This window comes from Aethalodelphis obliquidens, unplaced genomic scaffold (assembly GCF_003676395.1).
Source record: "Aethalodelphis obliquidens isolate GAN/ISIS:26980383/991018 unplaced genomic scaffold, ASM367639v1 scaffold45, whole genome shotgun sequence".
NCBI classification, from domain to species: domain Eukaryota; kingdom Metazoa; phylum Chordata; class Mammalia; order Artiodactyla; family Delphinidae; genus Aethalodelphis; species Aethalodelphis obliquidens.
Genome location: NW_020837989.1, coordinates 8,322,467 through 8,344,384, shown reverse-complemented (window position 1 = coordinate 8,344,384; position 21,918 = coordinate 8,322,467). Strand labels below are relative to the sequence as shown.

General features: G+C 54.1%; 1 protein-coding gene across 7 annotated transcripts in view; it reads right to left on the bottom strand.

The window, feature by feature from the left end:
* Positions 1-5,650: 5,650 nt before the first annotated feature.
* The window catches only part of CAMK2A (calcium/calmodulin dependent protein kinase II alpha), a 66,103-nt gene continuing 49,835 nt past the window's right edge, over positions 5,651-21,918 (bottom strand). For 3 of the 7 annotated variants that reach the window (XM_027081575.1, XM_027081577.1, XM_027081580.1), the window contains 4 exons: positions 15,702-15,777; positions 13,006-13,100; positions 9,041-9,269; positions 5,651-8,778 (listed from right to left, as the gene is read on the bottom strand). In XM_027081575.1, coding sequence (XP_026937376.1) covers positions 8,775-8,778; positions 9,041-9,269; positions 13,006-13,100; positions 15,702-15,777 — 404 coding nt within the window. In that variant the 3' untranslated portion in view covers positions 5,651-8,774. Of the gene's footprint in view, positions 8,779-9,040; positions 9,270-12,971; positions 15,439-15,701; positions 15,778-21,918 lie in introns of those variants that run through there. The other 4 variants (XM_027081578.1, XR_003427724.1, XM_027081579.1 and 1 more) reach the window with 4 other exon arrangements.

Below are 21,918 nucleotides of genomic sequence, written 5' to 3'. Positions count from 1 at the left end.
GTATGATGCCTCTCTTAAGGGGGAGCTACCTCAGAAGTGTGGGCCCAGGTCTCCAGATAGCCTGGCTTTTTAAGAGAAGAGGGAAATCTGGATTTTCACGAGACATTTCCCATTTTTAAATGTGGGAAACTGATTCAGAACGTGTAAAAGAGCACAGCTCAGTTAGGGCCTCCTGTCAGCCTCTCAGTGCACGCCGACAGCGCAGCAGAATTAGGGCCTTAGCAGTCGGAGAGGCAGGGCTTGCCTGGGGATCCACGGTGAGAGTGGCCTAGAGCTGAAGCCAGGCCCAGGGTTCCCCACCCCTGCTCAGTGCTCTGCTTCCTGTCTTCGCTAATCTCTGTGTCCATGGACCCCTGACCCTGGGAGGCTGATGGGGGGCCCTGGGAGGCAGTGGATGTGCCTGGCTGGGGTGTGGCGGAGGGGTGACCTGGGGCCCTCCATTCCTGTTCTGGGAGTCATCAGAGACCGAGAGGCACTGAGATGGGGCCGTGGACCATCTGCCGTGACTTCCAGCCTATGATCTGTGAGAGTAAATGGGGGTGGGGGTGGGGCAGAGGAGAGAGAGGCCACACCATTAGGGCAGCCATATTCCCAAGGTCAAGTTAGGGTCAACAGATAACACCGGGGGTCCGCTGGTTATCTTGCTGTTTGGTCCTCAGTAGGCCCTGCCCCCTCCACCACCCCCGCCAAGTTCATCTCTGCATGGTTCCCTGAATAGGCCCAGGTTCCCTGACCCAGTGCCTTCTCCATCTACCCATTGGAATCCTGTCCATCCTCTCAGGTCCCACCTCCATACAGTCTTTATCACCCCCAGGTATGGACTCCTGGGGTCTTCAGGGGGGCTGGCTCAGCCCTACATCTGGTGAGCCCTGCCCAGCCCAGCCTGCACAGAGCACTCACGGTGTTCTGAGACAACCCACTTAATTTCCGTGCAGTAAGACCCTTACATCACGCTCTTTGGACCCCAGAGTACCTGGGGCAGCAGTAGGGCACCATGGGGGGGGGGGCGGGTGTGCTTCTCAGCCACACAGACCTGGGGTCGTCCCTGCTCTGCCCCTCCTGGCTGTGTGGCCTTGGGGACCCACAGTGCCAGTTCACAGCTTTGCACGATGGATGCAGCATCAATCTAAAAGCAGTTTCTTGGTGGCTCTGGGGACAGCGAGCGAAGAGTTAAGACAGTCCCAGCCCCTCCGAATTCCACGTGACCCGGGTTGCAGAGCCTCCGGGTCTGCGGTGGACACCGTTCTCCAGACTCATTTTTTGCTAATGGCTCATGGAAAGTTTGGCTCCTTGAGCTCCAGACCACTCCCTCTGGGGCCTGAGGCCTCGCTGACGCTGGTCTTGCCCTGGAAGGGCATCCAGAGCCGCCTCCCACCCGCGGAGTCTTGGTCAGCACCCCTACAGCACGTCTGCCTGACTTCCTGCTGCCTGACCTTCTCCCCCAGGACTGAGCAGCAGCCCGCCCCCTCTGGCCACATGGAGGCCTCCTCCCGGCACCCCCATCCAGGATCACTTTTCATTTGGGGGAATTTTCCCACTAAAGCCCACAGCATCTGTGAGCTGTATCCCTTCGAGTATTGGAGTGGGTAGCAGCCCAGGAGGACTCGGACATCGGCTGGTCAGAGCCCAGTCTCGACTCCATTGCTCACTGGCTGTGTGACCAGCTGAATCTACTGCCCTTCTCTGAACCCAGGTGTCCTCAGATGTCAAATGGGGAGAATAACTTTCCCCTGGCAGGGGATTAAATGAGGTAATATAGCTGCTTGATGCCTATTAAAAAAAAAAGATCAGAATGCTTAACCTAAAACGTGGCATGTAGAAATTCTCTCCAGGTGTCATGGTTCTCAAGAGCCTGCTCGCTCTTGCACAAATAAAGAAACAGGCCCAGCTCGCTCCTTCAACCAACAAACCTGGGGGAAGGAGGGCGGGGGTGGTGTGCTTGGAGCCAGAGACAGGCCAAGACGGAGCCCATGGCTTGCACCTTCCAGCTCCACGGCAAGTGCCTTGGAGGCTAGACCAGCGTCCCCATCAGTAAGATGAATGGGTTGGACAGGAACCGTGTTGTGCCCCACAGAGGTGGCTGGAGGGAGAGCTGTGGGCAGAGGGGAGCTCTGTGCCCCTGCCTGCCCAATTCAGGCTTTTGCCAGTGACCATGCCGTGGAGAGCTACAGGGGAAGCACCACCTCTCTGGAGCCAGATTCAGGGCTTGTCCCCTCTTGCAGGATGGAGTTGTGAGTAGGAGCCCTGATGTTTCTGCAGTGAGCTAGGATGCCCTGCCTGCCAAACCAGTCAGAGGTGGAGGATGTGGTGTGGGGCTGCGGGGAGTGGGACAGGAATAAAATCCTCCGGGCCAAAAGCCTTGCTTGGACCTTGATTCTGCTGAGCGGGTTCAGGGTCTCAGAGAGTTTGGGGGCTTGGGGTGACGGGAGTCAGAGCCAGGGGAGGGGCCGATGGTCAATATTGATCTAGCTGAGTCAGGGGAGCAGGATGGGGAAGCGGGAAGGCTGGGGTGGGGCCTGCCGATAACTGGATCTTCCAGCTGCCAGTGTGACTGTGGGAACCGGGGAAGGGGGTGCTCAACACAGATTCCCAAACTGGGCTCTTGCTAAGACTACAGCCGCCTGGAGCCCTGCCCAGTCCAGCGTTTCCTAATCCCTGCGGTGGAGCCTGAAGTATCTGTATTTTTAGCAAACTTCCCGGGTGATTCTGAGCAGCCAGCCGAGTTCCCATATATATTTGGGGCCCACGGGTTCACCCCTGTTGCTGTAATGATGAGGAAACTGAGGTCCAGAGAGGGAAAGTAACACTCCCAAGGTCACACCAGGAGAGAATGATGATAATCCCCTCCTTTTTCTTGCGGGACGAGATAGTCCACTTCTAGATAACTCCATTCACCATCTGCTGTGGCCCAAGGCCCTGCAAGGGATGGCCGCCCAGAGGGAAGTGGCCTCTGAGACCTTTGCGGGCCCAGGTGGAGAAGGGAGGGTGGGGCTCATCCCAGGAGGAAGGACAAGGAGGGCGTCCATTTCCACAGGACTGGACCTGCCCCACCTTGCCCTCTGCAAACACTCCCAGCACCTGCTGGGGGATGTTCCCTAGAAGGTATACTATGGCCCTGGTCTGGAAAAGGCCATTTCCATTGCTGGGGACCCACCCATGCCCTGGAAAGGCACACCTCCAGCACGGTAGGTTCAGGGCCCTCTCGGCCTTCTGACACCTCTGATCCCCTTCTCCCCGCTACCTGACCCACTGTTCTGGGCTCTCAGCCTGGCTCTTGCCTGCATTCTTCCGCCACATCTCAGTCTGCCGATCATCCCCTCAAATCCCCTCCAGAACCCCCAGTCACTGCCACGCCCCTCCTACTCTTTCTTCTAGAGCTCCCACAACCTTCACACCAGGGCCAGCCCTCATCCCAGCCCACCCTGAATGCCGGTTCTCACTTTCTGGGGTGGCATCAGGGATTCCTGGGGACAGGAGACAAGCTAGCTCATCTCTGGGTCCCCCTCAGAGCCCAGCCTGTCTGCCGCATGCCCTAGCAGTTGTTCGGAGTGGTTCCTATTCCGAGTCTCACCTCCCTCCCTCCCTGGGCCATTTTGGGCAAGTGCTGCCTTCACTTTCTGCACCACCGCGTCCCCTTGTTCGTGGAATGAAGAGAATAGTAGTGCCCAGCGGGGGGGGTGAACTGAGGGTTGTGAGAGCACATATAAAGGAGGTCAGGTGTGCACACATTCCAGCAGCACACATTTGTCAGGGGTCTACCCCGGGGCAAGGATGATACCTGCTGCGTGCATCCTGAGCGTGGACCAAGTGCTGACCGCCTTCAAGGAGCACACGTTACGTAGACACTTGCTCAGGTGACTTCAAACCAGCATGCTCTGGCGAGGTGGGTAGAGGAGGTCACGGAGCTCATGGAGGGACCTAACGCAGTGCATGCTGGGAAGGAGGCGGGGCCTTCCCGGAGAAAGTACCGCAGCTGTGTCCTGAAGGGTGCGGAGGCATCGCTATGCACCGAGCAAGGAATAAGAGGGAAACCAGCCCTCTGCAGTGAGTTCTGGCGTAAATGGGCAGTGAACAGGTGGAGACTACAGGTGTAGACCACTAAGAGATGAGGCAGCAGGTGGAAGGGATAGGGGTCAAAGAGATGGGGTTCCTGAGAATCCCAGCCACTGTTTGCTGGCCATCCACAGATGGAGAAACACAGACCAGGGGCCTGGAGAGAACAGAGCTCTGCGTGTTTGAGTCCCGGCTCTGTGTCTTGCAAGAAGCCTCTTTGCCTTTGAGCCTCATTTTCTTCATCTTCAAAATAGGGCTGTTGTAACTGGGACAAGAGGTGTGAAAGCACTTTGTGAACTGTAAAGGATCATGCCTCTGTAGATAATAATAGTGCTTTAAGTGGAGCTGGTACTTTGCGAGGTAAAGGATACTTCCTGAGGTCTACTGGAAGCTCCCAGAGCTTCTCAGGCACACAGAACCCCGGACCTCCTGTAACCTGCTCCTAGGCTGCCACCTGCCGGCAAGTGCCTGCAATGGCAGCCCAAGCTCTCAAGTCCTTTCTGCTGCCCAGGCGGGAGATCCCAGGCGCCCTGAAGGCTCAGGTCCAAGCAGTCCTGGCGCTGCCGTGCCAGGCTCCAGGGCAAGAGTGCGAATGAAAGCCTTAGGTCCCCCTGCGGCCCTCTTCCTTGTGCTTTTCAGCCTTACTGCCAAGGTCCTCACGTGTGTGAGGGGCACATGCCCCATAGACACGCCCCCCTGGCCGCCTCACAGGCCAGCAGGCAGGACAGACCCAGAAAGCAGCTGGCATGGGAATTCTGGAGCCCAGACACCCGTAGCGTGGTCTGGAGAGGACCATAGGCTCCAAAAGTCACAACCCCCCCAATCTTGTGGAATCAGGCCTCTTAGGTAGGGGGGGCATGGCTTACAGTGAGCAACTCATCTGTTTTGCCTGGGACTTCGGGTTTCGCACTGAAAATTGCATGTCAGCAAACGGGATGGTTGGTCACCCTGTCATGGCCTGAGGGGGCCAAAGCCTCTGCATCACCACCCTGGCCCAGCCTGAGCAGCCTCTAATGCAGCAGTGGCCTCCCTTCCAGTAAAGCCAGCCCACCACCTCTCGCAACAGCCCCAGCACAGGTGAAACTGCCCCCGACACTAGTTTCACAGATAGTTTGTGGGTAAAGAGACCCTTCCTCCCCCTCTGACATTCTCCAAACCCCTCTCCAGGGGCTCTGAGGCCTGGGGGCTTGCCTGTGAGGTTGGGCGGGAGGAAAAGGAATGGGTGGGGAGGGACTTCTTCTGGAACAACCTCCTCATTATACAAGGAAACCAAGGCCCAGAGAAGAAGAGCCTGGCCCCAGGCTCCCCGAGGGAGACTCTGCTGTTGGCCACTGGAGGCAACTCACGCCTACCCATTGCTCTTGTTAAGGGCACTCCACGTGCCTGAGAGGGAGCCAACCCCATCCCAGGCTCTAAGGCTGGGGCATGTGGTCCAGGCATAATCCCACAGTGATTGGCTCAGACTTAAGCACGTGACCACGTTAGTCCAATCAGAATGAAGACCTGGGCCTTCATTGTGCAAATGCCAAGAACTAGAACCGGAAACTGACAAACTCTCCCAGTGCCCTGCTTGACCAAGACAGAGAGACAGCCAGTGCACAGAAGTTTGTAGCTATTTATTGCACTGAAAACACCAAGAATAAAACAGACACCCCTTCTTCCCCCCAACCCCACAATAGCAGAAAGTTTGAGCAGTGGTCATTCAAGTTCACAGCCACATATTTTAAAAAAGGAAGAACGGAAACAAAACCCCAAACAAATAGTAACAAAGAAACCAGCACAGGGAGTCTGGCAAATACATCCCCAAAAGGGTCTCCCTTTGACGGGAGACAGGAGGCCAGGGGTCAGGATCAGCGCTTGCTGGGCGCACGCCCGGGAGAATGCTTTCCCGTTAACGTGTTTGCATGCTGGAGCCTAGGACTTGTCTTCGGTGTGGATTTTTTGCATCTGCAGGACGTTTGACTGTCCGGTGGGGTTGGGCTCTGGGCCGCGCTTTGTCTGCCAGTCTCCTGCCTGCTGCTTTGGGATCACACCGGTGCCCTGTGGTCCACACCGGCTGGCTGCGCACCCACAGGCTTGGCCTTCGCAGTGGGGCCATCTTGGCCTGGGGTAGGGACCGGCCTCCACTTCTCTGGCACCCAGAGAGGGGCACAGTGGACAGGAGGTGCGTCAGCAGATGAAAGGCAGGACGTTGGTGTCCTCCAGCTCAGCTCCCTCTGGTGGGGAACCGAGGGCAGAGCGGGGAAAGGACTTTCCCAAGGTCACACAGCAAGTCTGGTCAGAGCTGGGAATGGAATTCTAATCACCCCCAAACTGTGGCTCTTTCCCCCGCAGTCCCCTGCTGATTAGTAGAGGACAGGCACCAAAGAGGGGGATGAGGGGCAGGCGGGGGAGGGAGGGGGGACTGGTCAGGCCCAGAAAAGAACAGGAGTCCAGCCAGTGACTCACACTGTCAATTCTCATGGGCGTATTGGGCTTCACCTCACCATCCTGTTTGATCCCGCATCAGCCCTGCCACATAGGCTGGGCGGGAATATTTAACCCATTTAACAGAGGGGGAAACTGAGGCTGAAGGAAGGACCAGACTTTGCCTTGGTAATGGCAGCAACCGCTCACCTTTGGCTTGGGGATGGCTGTGGGAGCTGGCAGACAGCAAGGGAGGCAGGCGGTTTGGCTGCTGGAGCGCTGGGCTCATTGGGCCTTACTGGGAAGCCTTCTGGACCTGGGGCAGGCCAAATGCCCGCCCGGGCCTTGGCAGCAGGGTCTCTGCCAAGGATAGAGTCCAGTGATCGACCAGTTTGGAGACCAGGAGGGCTGGGCAGCCTCTCTCCTGGCCTACGGCCCCCACCCAGCCTGCCTCACCTGTCCCGCGGGCAGGAACTCTTGAGAATGGGCCCAGCAGACAGCTCATGATAGGGGAAAACTCAGAAAGTCCTGGGTCACATCCCCACCAGTCCGGCTCCACTCAACACCCAGGATTCCCCAGAGGTTTGGAGGAATCAGAGACTCCTCCAAATCTTTGGGGATGTGGCTCTTCCTCCCCTAAAATCCTCCAGAGGGGAAAGTATCTCATCCTGGCAAAACACGGCCACACAGAGGCCAAAAGCACAGAGAGGCAGCAACATAATTCCGAGTCGGACACTGAGAATACAACCTCTATTTTTTTTTTTGTCCAAAACATGTAGGTTGGTTTTGCTGAGTGTTTTTTCTTCTTTTCTTTTTTTTTTTCAACATACTTACTGCATATAAAGTCATGCAAAGAAAAACAGTGCAGACAGTAGATCCTGGTGGAGGTACCAAGGCATTCCACATCAGAGTCAATCCCAAGGGAAGAGGGAAAGAGAAAGGAAGAAAGAGATGCAAACCCACAGCTGCAGGAGGAGGTGCGAAGAGGAGAAATCCCAGCGCTCTTTTTGGACCCGCATGAAGACACATGCTCGTGAACCCCCCAGAGCTGGGTGGGGGGCGCTGAGGGGGGGGTGTGCAGATGTGGGGGATGAAATCCTGGGAAGCACGGTAGTAAGGACCCCAGTTTGGGAGGCAAGCAAGGTAAAGTCCAGGTACTGCCACCCTGACAGCTTCCCCCACTCTCTCTGCCCTGATTTGCTGTTTCTAACACCTGATGCTTCTCCAGTCCGCAAGGGAAGCTGGGGACTGAAATGTCAGAGAGATCCTTCCCCCGGGGGCTGAGTCCATCTCAGCCCCAGATAACCACAAGTGACAAAGTCCATCTCAGCGATGACCAAAAAAAAAAAAAAAAAAAGACCAAGAACAGAAAAAAATACCCCTCAGCCCTCTTCCCACCTCCCTTCCCAACCCAGACCTTCTCACCAATTTGAGAGGTCTAGTTATTACATAAATATCCATTAACGCAAAATCCATTTACGAAACACAGAAGTTTGGCTATAAAAAGGCATGCGGTCCAAGTAGAAGTGATACCTAAACGCTGTTTTCTTTCGCCCCCCAAAAGCAATCAGATTCTCTCCCTTGGATGTGATGAAGCTGGAATTCTCCGGGCCTGATGGAAGGGTGGAATGCGCCGTTAGTGTTGGAAGTAAATGTCAGCAGGAGGAGGAAGGAAAGAAGTGGGGGCACCCTGAGAGGATTGCGCTCCCCACACTGAGGGAGGAGGGTCGGCTGGAGAGCAGGAGAGCAGGACAGGATGGGAGAAGAGTTAGGAAGGCAGTTTGAGGCGGGAGGCTCCTGGCATCTGCTCCTCTCTCCCCCTCTCCCCCGGGGGAGGTTGGCTCGGGGGACTGGGCGTTCTTCTGCCCTTCCCTAGAGGAGCCCGGGAGAGGCGAGATCAGGGAGAGGATCTGGAGGTTGCCACACTCCTCCCAGCTCCGCCCCTCCTCCCCAGCCCCTGGATGAATACACAGCTGGGCACTGTGGCTTCCGGCCAAGGCAAGACCAGGCCAATGACAGCTGAGGGGAGGGGGGGGGTCCTCAGGTCCAGCACCCAGGGCACGTGGGCCTGAGGAAGCCCTGCCCTGGCAGGGGACGGGTGGTGACGGGGAGATGTCGCCATTTGCTCTGAAGTCATGATGGCTTTTGCGAACAGGCAGGTTTTCTTGACACAGGTATGAAGGTGATGGTGATGGTGGTGGTGATGGGATGATGTGATTGGGGGAATTCCAGCTAAATCCAAGTGGGAGAACCAGCAGCCACATTCCACGGACGAACGGTGGATCTCTGCAGTACAGTGCCCCCAGCCTGGTCCTTCAGCTGTAAGACATGGTATGTGTGGTGCGTAACGTGGGTGCTTCCGAGGGCACCCAGCCTGCCCACCTCCTTGGATGGAGTTCAAGCTGCCTCCTGTGGGTCCCCCCAGCTCTTCCCCCTCACCCCCTGGGGCCTCCAGGCCTGATCTCCTCCCTGTGGTCTTCCCAGCCGCCGGGTTCCCCAACGTGTACCGTCTCCAGACAGGCACCACCCCGTTCCTTTAGATTATCCTGAATAACAGATGGCAGGAAGGAGGGGCTCTTACTGGGGCAGGACGGAGGGCGCCCCAGATCTGTGGAAGTGGATGATCTGCCATTTGCCATCCCGGCGGTGCCAGACGCGGGTCTCTTCCGACTGGGCCGTGCGGGGGATGCCGCCGGCATCCAGGTACTGCGTGATGCGGATGTAGGCGATGCAGGCCGCCTCGTCACCCATCAGGTGAATGTGGGGATTCAGGATGGTGGTGTGCACAGGCTTGCTGTTCCGGGACCACACTGCAGGCGGGGATGGGAGGGGGCAGAGGGGTCGCACCTGGGGGCCTCCTGCCTCGCTTCCTTCACTTCCCCAATTCTCAGCAACCCTCTCAGCAAGAGGCACCTCTGCCTGCCTCGCTTCCCGAAGAGTGGGGCTCTGTGACAGGGCTCAACTCCCTGGGAGTCAAGCTCATATCCCAGCTGAGATACAGTGGACTTCAAAACAAGCTGAATTCTTCAAATGCAGGGGAATGGAATTTTCAAATCATAGTGTCTCAGACACGCAGGTGAATGGGGAACCAGGTGAGCTTACACCAGAGCCTCAACCCAGATCCCTGTAGAGGCCAGGAGAGTACATTAACAAGGAGGCTGAACTGGATATAAGATGCTAAATGACAACGGACCCTTCGTCTCTGGGCCAGGGGGACAATAGGGAGTGGTGGTGAATAGGACACCGTGTCCCTTCTATGGAGGTGCCCTGCACACAGCTTCCCTGGTGTTTGCTATGTAAGTGGGACCCGTGTTGCCACACCTGATTTTTCAAGAGAATCTAGAAATCTGGATTTTTATGTCGAATGCCTCATTTTTAATTATTGGCATCAAATTCAAATTTAAAACATCATACAGACCCCATGAAACATGTGTAGTCCAGCTATGGCTTGTGGGTCCCTCATTTGCCACCTCTATTCTCAACATGTAGAATGATGGAAACTTGAAGAATATTAAAATTGTATAATCTTAGAATCTTGGAATTATAAGGATGGTGTTGGTGGTGATGGGGTGAAGTCGTGGAACTTTTCAGCGTTAGAGGGCAATGCATAGCTCTTGTAATCATGGCAGAACTGACAAAAGTACCAGAAACCGGCTCTCTCTATGTGAAATATTACTATTATTATTATCATCATCACCACTATCATCATCATCTTGGTTCTAGGAACTCTCAATGTTTTCAGCAAGATAGAAAACAAAAGCACAGAAAGACGATGACCTAGGGAGGGGCTGGACAGGGATCACCAGGATCTTGGCTTCAGAGGAACCCTCATGCCTTTTCTTAGTGCAGCCCAAACGTATCCGAATCCATGGAGAGCTGATTTAAAATATAGACTACCCAGCCCCACCCTTCAAGATGCCAGTTCAGGAATCTATAATATTAAAAAGCTCCCTCTCCCCGCTCCCTCCCCCATCCTCTGATTCTGATGCCCAGACAGGTTTGTGAGCCACTGATTTCCTGAAAAATGTTAAAAAAAATTTTTTTTTTCCAGGACTTCAGAAAGCATCCAATAGTATCCACCCCTAAATATTCCAATCACACTATACCCAGGCTTTGGATAAATGACTCAAAATCACTAAGTCTTACATATGTAGACTAAGAGACTTTTACAGTTCTGGGACCTTGGACAGAGAGAGTGCAGAGCTTTTGTGTTATATAGGCTTGGGGGTGACCTCAAGGTCAGAGGTCAGAGGTCACCCCATGGCCCTCCCACAAAATGCAAGGAGGCCTCCATAAGCAGCCTTGACAGCATCTGGGGCTGGAGGCACTCAACACCGTCTAGTTCAATGCATCCATTTAGCAGACCTGGAAACTGAGGTCCAGAGAAGCAATCGGACTTGTCCAAAGCTAGGCCAGTTTCTGAAAGAAATGCAGTAGAACCTAAAAGAAGTCGGTCTCGAGGTGGGTCTAAATTAGGACAATCCAGAACAATCTCCAAAGGGACAAACAGAGCTTAGTATTGTTGAGGGCGCTGGGCCTTACTGTTGTCTGCCAGGGCGAGGGTCCTGAGGGTCATTTGTAGAGCAGTGGCCGCCCTCATGTGGTATCTTCTGAACAGACTCTAGGCTTGCATTTTCTATCCTCATGGATAGAATGGGAGAAAGGGCCAGGTCCTCCCGCAGGATAAAGCAGGCAGGAGGGTGGGACTTGCCCCAGGGCAGGCAGTTACTCTGGGTCTTGGTCTTGTGGGTCCTTTGATGTGACCAGGTGTCCAAGCCCAGAGTCCAGCGGGCTGGTGCTGTGATGGGGCTCGCTGCCAGGATGCAGATCAAGGGCTAGCACAGCCGTCTGTGTTTTTTTTCCCTTTTGCCATCCCTCAGTCTTCAGAGCCGGTTCAGCCTGGTCTCTGCTCTGCTCTGTGGGGATTGTGGAATTCTCTGGGGAACCAGTGCCCCCCACCCCCCAGGACAGACGAGTATAGAGGTGGCCATGGTGATCAGCTAGGGAACTCCAGGGTGACGGGGACGGTGGGGTCCAGCCACCTCTCCTCACATTCTATCTCCATTGCTAGCCTTAGAAAATCAGAGTTTGATGTGTCAAAGGAAAATGCAACTTCCTTCTTCACGGCTTTTTGGGGATGCCCTTAAGCCCTCATACTCTACAAGATTCCATCAGACTGCGTGCAGGCAGGAGAGGAGTGTCCGTCTAGGGACACTAATGCCCAGGTGAGGGGGGAGCACAGGGAAGGAAGGAGGCGCTGGAGAGAATCAGGACCGGGTTCTGCTGCCAACTTTCTGGGTTCCTTTGGACAAGTCATTCCCTTCTCTGGACCTCTGTACAATGAAGAGTTGGACTAGATCCAACTTCAGTTGCTTAGGTATCACCTTTATTTTTACCATCTACCTGTACTTACTTTATGAAAATATTTCCTTAAACTGATTCACTTTATTAATTTATATGAATTTATTTTAAAAGAAAACTTTCTAGTACAATCATTAATGAATAACCAGTCTCATAGAATACAATTTTAATAATAAGTCCAGTTAAAATAAAACCAAGTTATGTAATCCTAGCTCCATGCTCTTGCCTGCAAGGGACCTGAGCCTGAGACCACTCTCTTTCTGATAATGAGGTGAGTTAGAAAGCATTAGGTGCTTGGGACAGACTAGCGTTAAACTGACCCTTTCCTCTTGGCGGAGCCGGATGTACTGAAAGAGAATTTAGATAGGGACAAACTTTCTCACTGTGTGAACCAATGCTGTTTCAACTGGTGTCCACATGCACCGGCAATCACCCAGCATAGCCTTGGTGGTACGTGCCTTCCCTCTGGGGGACCCTGGATGTGCCACTTCTCAGGGCCTCCCTCCGGGTCCTGAGCTGCAGGAGTCTAACCTGCGTGTGCTTTGGTTCGTCCCCGTCTGACCCCTGGCCAAGGTGAGACACAGACACAGGCAGAAAGCGCCCTAGGTCAGGCCCAGCCTCAGCCCCCTGACAGCCCCGGGTTGCAAAGCTGCCAGGGTCTCTCCTGCAAAGGAGAAGCCCGGGAAGGACAGACATGCGGACAGAGACCTAGACAAATAGGCAGGGCACAGCAGTGTGAGCTTTGTCCTCTCCTTCCCCAGACTGCCCACCCACAGGGGCACCTGTACAACAACAGCCCATGTGCCAGCTTGCGACCAGCTGGGCAGCTGGGGTGGCTGCAGGCATTCAGGTGACTGTAACTTGGGGGTGTGCCCTGGTGGGAAGGCTCCCTTATCTGTAGAAAGGGAAGAAAGGTCTTCCCCAGGCCCTACCAGGGTCATGGGCAGGCGAGGGCTGGGAGGGCTTGTCACGCTCGTCCCAAGTCCCCATCCGCAGCCACTGGCGTCGGACGGTCCAGGGTTCGGGGAGGGAGCCAAGATGGTACCAACCCCTGTCCACACAGGACCTTCCTCTTCGCTGCCTCCTGAGCTGCCCCGGGGGCCCTGCCCGTCACCCTGCTGTGCCATCTGGCAGGACACGGAAAAGAGCAGACAACAGGCAGCCCAGAGGGAAGGGATTGCTCACGGTTTTCAAAATAGAATCGATGGAAGTCCAGGCCCTCGACCAGGTTCCCTAGGGCCTCGGGTTCGAAGGCTGTCATCCCGGGGTCACACATCTTCCTGGGGGGAGGAAGTCAGAGGAAAGATGGGCTAGGGTGGCCTCTCGGGTGCCCCCCTCTAAATTCCAGGGGCCTGGACCCTGGGAAGGCAAGCCTGTGAAATAAAAGTGACTGCACCCACCTCACAGGATCAGTGAGGTTGGCGGATGGGACAGGGCTGGTCCAGTTACGGTGTGGGGCAATGCTGACTGGCTAGTGCCACTGAGAACTGGGAAGCCTGGGTCCAGGTCGTGGCTCTGCCACTTACAGGTTATGAGACCCCCAGCAAGGGGCTTAACCTCTCTAAGCAAGAGCACCATGAATGTCGTGCATGGTACGCTGCCCCAAGGCTCCGGCGGGGATAATTCAGCCGGTACACTCCTCTCCAAATTACATCCCCCGCCCAGGGCAGCAGATCCATCCAGAGAGGGCTTTTCCTAAATGGTCTTCCTTGGGTGGGGAGACATTTTCCTTCACTAAAGTGAAGCAACTTCTGTTCACCAAGCAGGTGTGTCCCTGGAGGGAGTGCGTTCTGCTACTTTAAACAAAGTTGCCCTATTGTTGGCAGCAGCCCTCCTGGTGAGTCACACTTTCCTCTTCTGTAAGATGAGGAAAACAGCATTCCAAGAAATGATGCCTGGGAGGAAGGAGCGCAGGGCATGGCCGAGGAGGCCCACTGCTCTGCATTTTCGGCTCGGTGCTCCCACCCAGGTCTGTTTTCTGGGAGACCCTGACAGCCAGACGGAGGAAGGAAAAACCTGTCTCCCCCACCCCTAGGTCTCTGGGATCTTCTGTAACACAACATGGACCCCTGTGATGATGACAATGAAGCCAGGGACAGGAAGCACCCCAGGCCAGTCAAAGATCCTGACATGGGGAGGGACTGAAAACAGTGGAGGAGGGCACTGGGCCAGCATCGTCTGAGCTGGACGCCGTGGGGAGAGCAGGGCGCTCTGCCCTTGCTCTGCCCTGACTGCCCTGTCTCTGTGACTCCAGACAACTCGCTTCTCCACTCAGGACCTCACATTCTCCAGATGGAGCTGGAGGTTGTGCTCAGACCATATGGGACGCTCAGGACCCTTCCAGATCCAGAATCCTTTAAGGCTGGGGGTCTGAGCCCTGACCGTCTGGAAGACTAAGCAGCCCCTGGCCAAGAGGAGCCCTTCTCCAGAGGGTCTCTGGGTGTCCCTGCCTCTGAAGGACCCTCTGCTCCAATTCCATTGTACGTGTAGGGAAACTCAGTGAGACAAAGGAGCTTATCCAGGGTGACACAGGGCCAGACTCAGCACCATAGGCCCCAGAGGTCATGGCAAGTGGTCAGAACCTAGATTGGGCTGCAGATGCCAGAGGAAGTGACATCACAGAGGTGGGAGGCTTGGGGTCCATAGGGACCACCTCTCTTTCCCTTTATGCCTGGCTGTGCCCTTCCAGAGCCACTCTCGGGCTCTCCCATCGCTGACTTAATTCTTTCTAGGACCGGATGCAAAACCTGTTCAACAGCGCATTTCCATGCTTTTATGCAACCCGCAGGGGCACATGTGCACACACACCCGTGCACACCCCTTGTGCACGCAGTCACAAACGTGCATGTGTGGGCAACTGCATCACACTCACATGTACAAGTGGCCTCCGTCTCACACCTGCACCTTCCAAGATCCTTGTTCCTCCAGAGACAATCAGTAGATGGCTGGGGCTTTGCCACCCGCTGCCGCTGAAACCCTCCCACAGTTAGGATGTGCCTGGACTGCCAAGCCTTTGAGAGACAAACTTCAGCTCCTGGACATAGTGGTAACCAAGGTCAGGCTGCCCGAGGAGCAAAGCCCAGCCCAGTTATTCCCATCTCACCTGAACCCAATAAGCAAAGGTCATTCTGCCCTTAGTTGGCAGCTTTCGTCCACCAAAAAGCATATGTGGGGTCTTCAGGCCCAGGCCTCGTTAGCTCTGGCCAAGATGTTGAGGCCTCAGCCCAGAATCCTGGCTCTCCTGGGGGCCAGCGGAAGGCCTGCTTCCAGGCCAGACCAGCAAGGCTGAGGGTGGCCACCAGGGGGCGCTCCAGCCCAGCCTTTGCACAGAGCTGCCCCTCCAACAGCTGATCAGGTGTGTAGAGGATGTCTCATACCACCTGTTTCATATCATGCTATTTTTGTGCACTCTGCCTTATCCCCAGAGGATGTAAGATTCCTTCTGGAGGTTCTTTTGCTCACCCCTACTCACTGGATGTACAAACGCTATGGGTTCCTGCCTGCTTCTTCTCATCTGAGGTCATAGGAGGTCCAGGGTGAGGCCCCAGGCCCATGTGGCAGGACCCAGCTCATCTCCTGAGGAGGTCCATGTTGTGGTGGAGACCCACCCACTCTGTCCTTGGGGAAGCAAAAGAGTTTTGTTGGAGTTCCTCCTGGGGAACAAGATAGGAGCAGGACTGAGATATAGACAAGTATTGTGAACAGAAAGCTTGATGAAAGCGTGAAGTCTGAAGGCAAACCAGAAACATGAGTTCAGCCTGATTCACACACATGCAGAGTGAGTAAATGAGGGTCAGAGACAAGGACCCCCAAAGGTAGCCATCAGCACCCCCTGATCAACAATCCAGGCGGGACATGCAGAATGGACCCAGCCGACTCACGTGTAGGACTCAAAATCTCCATTGCTTATGGCTTCAATCAGCTGTTCTGTCACTTTTATAATTTCTTGTTTCCGCACTGTAAGGCAGGAGGGAACACAGAGAAATAATAGCGATAGTGATTGGGATGCAGCGCCAACCACAGCTTCCTGAGCCCCTAACATGCGCCAGACCCTGTCCTGGCACCTGAGGGCCTCAGAGAGATTGTCTCGTTTATCCTCACACTGTCCCTGGGTATCATTACTCCCATTTCATGGAAGAAGAAACTGAGGCCCAGAAAGGTGGAAAAAAAAGTGAAAGTTCCCTCAACTACAATGGGCAGAGCCAGTGTCTTAGTTGGCAGCCTCTGCCTCGAAACAGCATGCATGATTCTGGCTCTAGGCCTGATTTGAACCCAGGTCTCGAGTCCAAAATATGCTTCTCCGTTACCTTGTTTTGCCACCTGAATCCAAGCAAGGTCACCTGTGGAGGTTGTCACCAGCAACCATAAACCAGGGGCTCCCCCATGGTCCAAACTGGGGCCACTAAGGGCGGGCTTAGGGCTTACTCATCCCTTAGGTCTGAGTCAGTTTTTGTTCCATTTGGGTGCCTATAGGAATCAGGCACTGAGCCTTCCAGAACTTTCTAGGCAGAATGAATCCCAGTTGCTGACACCTGGCCTCCCCTGTCCACCACTGAAACACCACGAACAGCTGCTGTCTTCCTGGTAGAGGATTAGACATCAGTTTTCTTATCAGGTGTGTGATGTTCTGAGCCCCAGTTTTCCCATCTGTAAAATGGGGACACCATCACCTCTCGTACGTTCAGTGCTGAACAAGTTGTGTAAAGAACCCAGGCTTCAGCACCAGACAGGCTTCTTCTAAATCCCAGCCCGGGTCTTTACAAGCTGTGCAACCGTGGGGCACGAGGTTGTTTTCTGGTCCCTCGTATGGAGATGACAATGCCCTCGTCCCGGAGTTGTTATGAGCATGGGATGAGATGATGTGCCTGAGGCACTTGGACCAGAGCCTGGCACACAGTAGGTATACACTGTAAGTGCTGCCTCCCGCATCTGCTCATTACTGCATCTGCTCCTCACAGCCCGGGGGGCAGGGGGAGGCGAGGCCAGTTTCCCCCCATCTGACACATGAGGAGACCGAGCCTCAGCAATGAAGGAGTTTGAAGCCAAGTGTTCTGGCTCCCAGCAGGGCTATCCACCCAGAAGCCTCAGGCGTGTTTCCCAGGGCCAGGCCTGCTTCCCTTCCTCCCACAGGCTCAAGCTTAACCTCCAAGCCTCAGTGAGCTGGCCTGCTGGAGCAGTCTCAGGTGAGATGGGTGGACATGTTGCCCATTTCTCAGGCTGGGAGCATGGGAGGGAGACGGCTCCTGGAGGAGGCCTTGTCCCTGCCCCTTTCCTCACCAATTACAGGTGCCATCCCGTCCCCCCTCACACTGGGGAGCTCACCTCAGGCCCAGAGGATAAAGAATCGCAGGACACCCAGGCCGCAAGAACTCTTGGGGACCAGGGACTCAGCCTGCTCATCCAACATTGGGGAAACAGAAGCTTGGTAAGGGGTGGGACTTGCCCAAGGACATAGAACATTTTGGGTGCAGAGTTTGGCTCCCAGCCCAGGGCCTTTTCCACAGGACCCAGGAGCTCCAACGCGTTCCGTGATGTGTTGGGCCCACATGCTTGTCTCTTCCCCAGCTCAAATATGAGCTCCATGGAGGCTCGCTGATCCCTGGAGCCTGGAGCAGGCCTGGCCAGGCATTCATTATGGAGTGAGTGACTGCGCCAGTGCTTAAGCTGCGAATCTTTGAAGCCTCCCAGCACAATTTCATGCGGTTCTCTCCTCCCGGTCAGAGACAAGCTCCCGTCACCGTGGAGGCAAAAGGTGAAATAGTCTGCTCCAGTGGACCAACCGCCCCGAGCAGACTGTGCAGCTCCAAAGCCCATCTCCCTCTCCCCCCGCACCTGCCGCCTCAGGGCAGGGCCCGGTGCCCAGCGCAGCTCTTAGCACGTGGTGGGCGCTCAGTAGACGTAACATCACTGAAGTTACTATCTCCAATGTCAGTCACCACAGTGAGCCGCTAATTCTTTATCTCCTGGCTCTGCAAAGAATCGCCAGGGCTGGGAACGGGTCTGTCTTAGACCATGAGGTCAGCCGGGTGACTCTGGGGTCTTGCCTCGGGCTCAGGCGGAGGCAGCTTGAATGAATGAACGAGCAGATGGACCAAATCAGGGTCTGGGGCTGCTGGCCTTGCCCTGTTCCCTGGAATTGCCCAAGTTGCCTTGTGGCCTCTGTCCCTAGGACTCCTGGTCAACTCTGACCTCCTTCATGGAAGCTGGGGATTGAGGATGGGGAGAAACCCACCTCCACCAGGAGACACCTCGTTCCAGCTGCTCCCACATGAAATCAGGGTGATGATGCAGAGCGACTCCACATGCTTTAAGAAGAATCCTTCCCACTTGACATTCCACGAGCCCGTGCTTAATGCCCCGTCTCCCGTGGGCCGCTTCTCACCACCATCTCAGACAGGCTACTCAAGCGGTCAAGGGCATGGATTCTGGAGCCAGAGCCCCTGAGTTTGGATCCTGGCTCTGCTACTTAGTAACTGTGTCCCCTTGGGCAAGATACTTCCTCCTACCTCAGTTTCCCATATGTATAATGGAGCTACTAATAGTACTTACCTCATAGGGTGGTTCTGAGGATTGAGTTAAGAATATATCAATAAAAATAACTAACACACATATGGTCCTCACTCAGAACCAGCTACTGTTCCAAGCCCTTTATATCGACTCACTTATGTAAATATGATGCATTATGTAAAGCACTGAGAGAACTGCCTGGCCCTCCATAAGCAAGCGCTGTGATCACCATCACTGGAAAGCTCTGAATTGGAAGTTCTCCCTGAGGACGGTCTCTAGCCTCTAACCCGGGCAGGGACACTTCCCAGCAGCCTGATATATGATGGTTCAGTTTCGGTTGGAACTTCGGGGCTTGCAGCCTGCCGGGCAGGCCACCGCACTGCTGAACGGCTTTTGCCATTTGCATCCCCCTCCTTCTTTCAAGTTGCAATCTCCCCCTAAAAGCCCCTAGTTATAGTTCCGGTCTGCCTTCCGGGATCCTTCAGTGTGTACCTGCTTCTCCAGGTGCCTTCCCCCACCAGTCTTTTCTTCTCAGGGCTGAAGGCCTCCCGCGTGTGGTTCGCAGGATCTGGCTCCAGCTGGCCATCTATTTTCGAGGGTACTTAAGCTGCTTAGGTGCCTCTCTGAGTATGAGCACACTATCCCTGATGTGGCTTGAATGTTGCAGAATATCAGGTCTAGGGTAGCACTCTCTACCCCCTCCCCAATTCTGGACACTACACCTCTATGAATGCAGCCTGAGACAGTGCCTAACCTGGCCTCCAGCCACTCAGGACACCAAGTTTGCCAACAATTGAAGCCTAGCAGGCAGGACTCTCCCTAGCTTCATTCTCTGGGACCAAAGATCTGGGGGTCTGGTGCTCCTTAAACCTGGAGGAATTCACTCTGGTTCTGAGCCCCTCCCATGCCCTTGGCAGACCTATTGCTCTACGAAAGATTCATCCAGCAGCTGCTCAGTGGCACCCTCTGGCATTTCTCATCTGCCAGGTGTTCACCCAGACAACCAGGAGGGCTCCACTCTAGATGGGAAAGCTGAAGCTCCAGAGAGGTTAAGGCACTCTCTCAAGGTCACACAGGATGAGGAGGCTGAGACGGGATCAGCATTCCTGACTGATAGTTCCTAGAATGTCTCTGCCCAGATTCTAAGGCAGCTCTTTGGGTTGGAGAGGAAATTGAATTTTCAAGGAGCTGACCAGGAGGAGATAGGGCGGTGGGGAGGATGTCTGGCAGAACCCCGTGCAGCTCAGAGGGTGAGAGGCCTGTGTATGAAGCCTGAGGGGCTCTGAAATATTAATGTCCCTTTCTTTGCTGAGGGGAAAATGTTCCCTGGAGGATGACATTTCTAATTAACTTTAATGTTAGGTCAGAATCCACCCCACCAGCTGCTATTCTCACTTAGGAAGAAGACTTAACAAATTAACACCAGAAAATGGTTCTCTGGAAACTTTCTCTGAGGCCTGGAGAAGCTGGGGGAGGCACAGAGTTCCTCTCTCCTGCCAAACAGGGGGAGGAGCTCCTGGCTGAGCCAGCAACTCTTCCATCAGACATAGCCTTTTACATGTGTGGAAACTGAGGCAGGGAACGGGGTCCCAGTTTTACCATTAATAACATTGACGTGCCCTTTCTCTTCTCTAGACCTCAGCCTCCCCTCTTTATTTTATTTTTAAATTAAATTTTATTTTTTTTGGCTATGCTGCACAGCATGTGGGATCTTAGTTCCCCGACCAGGGATCAAACCCGTGCCCCCTGCAGTGGAAGCGCAGAGTCTTAACCACTGGACCGCCATGGAAGTCCCATCCTCCCCTCTTTAAAAGGGGCATAAGTGAACTAAAATTCAAGACTTCGCAAATGTTCCCATCCTGATATCTCTAAAGCAGAGGATAATGATCGTAAATGTCAGGCCTCAGGGATGTAACCCAGAGCCGTTACCCCAGGTGGAAAATGTCTTTAACGGGTCACATTTTACATTAATAGCGCACACAAATTTTACATTCTATTCCAAACATTTCTCTGTCGAACATATAAATATTTGTCTTAAAATAATCTTTGAGTAAAACTGACGCTCCAAGAAAACGTCACATGGCTCCCTGTCATTCAACCATAAGCTCCAGTTTGAAAGAAGAGAAATTAAGATTTATTAACCAGTGGCCATATGCCAAACACCGTGTAGGCACTCTAGACACAGCCTCTCATCTCATCTGCACAGCAATCCTCTGAGCTTGATACTATTATCATCTCTTTACTGTTAAGGAAACTGAGGCTCAGAGAGGTTCAGTAAGTTGTCTAAGGTCACCCAGCAGATGGACTCCAATGAAGAATCACAGAGCCAGTTTGCCTCCACAGACCCTGTCTGCTCTGAGACCAGGATTATGAGGCCACAACAAGTCTCCTCAAAAACCCCAGCACCTTACAATGAGCCTCAGATATGGTGAATGTCTCAGAAACAACCTATCTCGGCCCACCACAAACCTATGGAATCAGATTCCACTGGAGCAGGGCCAGGAATATGGTTAAAAATCATACTTGAGGGACTTAGAATGCTGACCTGATCCCAAGGGAATTCTTCGAGACAATGCATTTTGAAGATTGTCCCTGGTGCTTTCATAGATGCTTGGTTTGCTCTAGCACCAGGCTATGGTGATGGAGTGACCATCTCCTGCCCCTGCTTTGCCCCAGCTGGGAATGACCGGAGAGGGACACACATAGGGTGGGGCTGGTCTTCCAAACATCGTGGCAGAGTCAGGAGGCAGTCAACGGCGTTTAGTGTGTCAAAACTGCCTTAAATAAGCCTGAACGGCAACTGTGCAAAAATATTTATTACATAACAAAATGCTCTTGTCCCCATCATTGTATATTCTTTTAGAAGCAAATCATCTAAACTCCTGAAAATATCTCAACTGGCACAGCTGTGATCTCTCCAGGTCAATGCTGTTTTTCTAGATTTCAGAGACTCCCCAGGCATCTCTGACACACACTGGAGTGTGAGAACCCCCTCCCTTGCCGATCTCCCTGTCCTGGGGGAAGAAGAAGGGCTGGGTACAGGCAGAACAGCAGGATGTCACTAACTCGTCCAAGGATCTGGTGTCCCCTGGGCGGAAGCCAGCGCTCCATCCTCCCTCCTCCAAGCTCCAAGCATCTTTCCACATGCCAAGGCCTCCTCAGCTGAGCCAGGCCCTGGAGCCACACTGCCTGGGTTCATATCCTAACTGTCCCCTTTACGAGGTCTGGGAGCTTAGGCCAATTGACTCAACCCCTGAGTTTCTGGGCTGTCGGATGGGGTTAATCACAGTACCTACTTCTTAGCTTGTTGTAAAGCTCAGGTGAGTACCAAGCACTTGGAACAGGTCTAGCATGCAGCAAGTACCCCATAAAAGGCAGCCATTATTCCTATTCCCATCCTATTATTTCCTCTCTTACTATCAGATCACCGTTATCTGGCGTCTTGCTCCCCCTTTCATCCGAGGGCTTGTGAAGACTATTAGCCACTGGCTACAGTAGTCCCCGCAGTTTGGGTCGGTCTTAGGCAGTGTTTCCCATATTCCAGTTTGTTGAATTTCCTATTGATACATTTTTGCTTTCCCTTCCCTTACT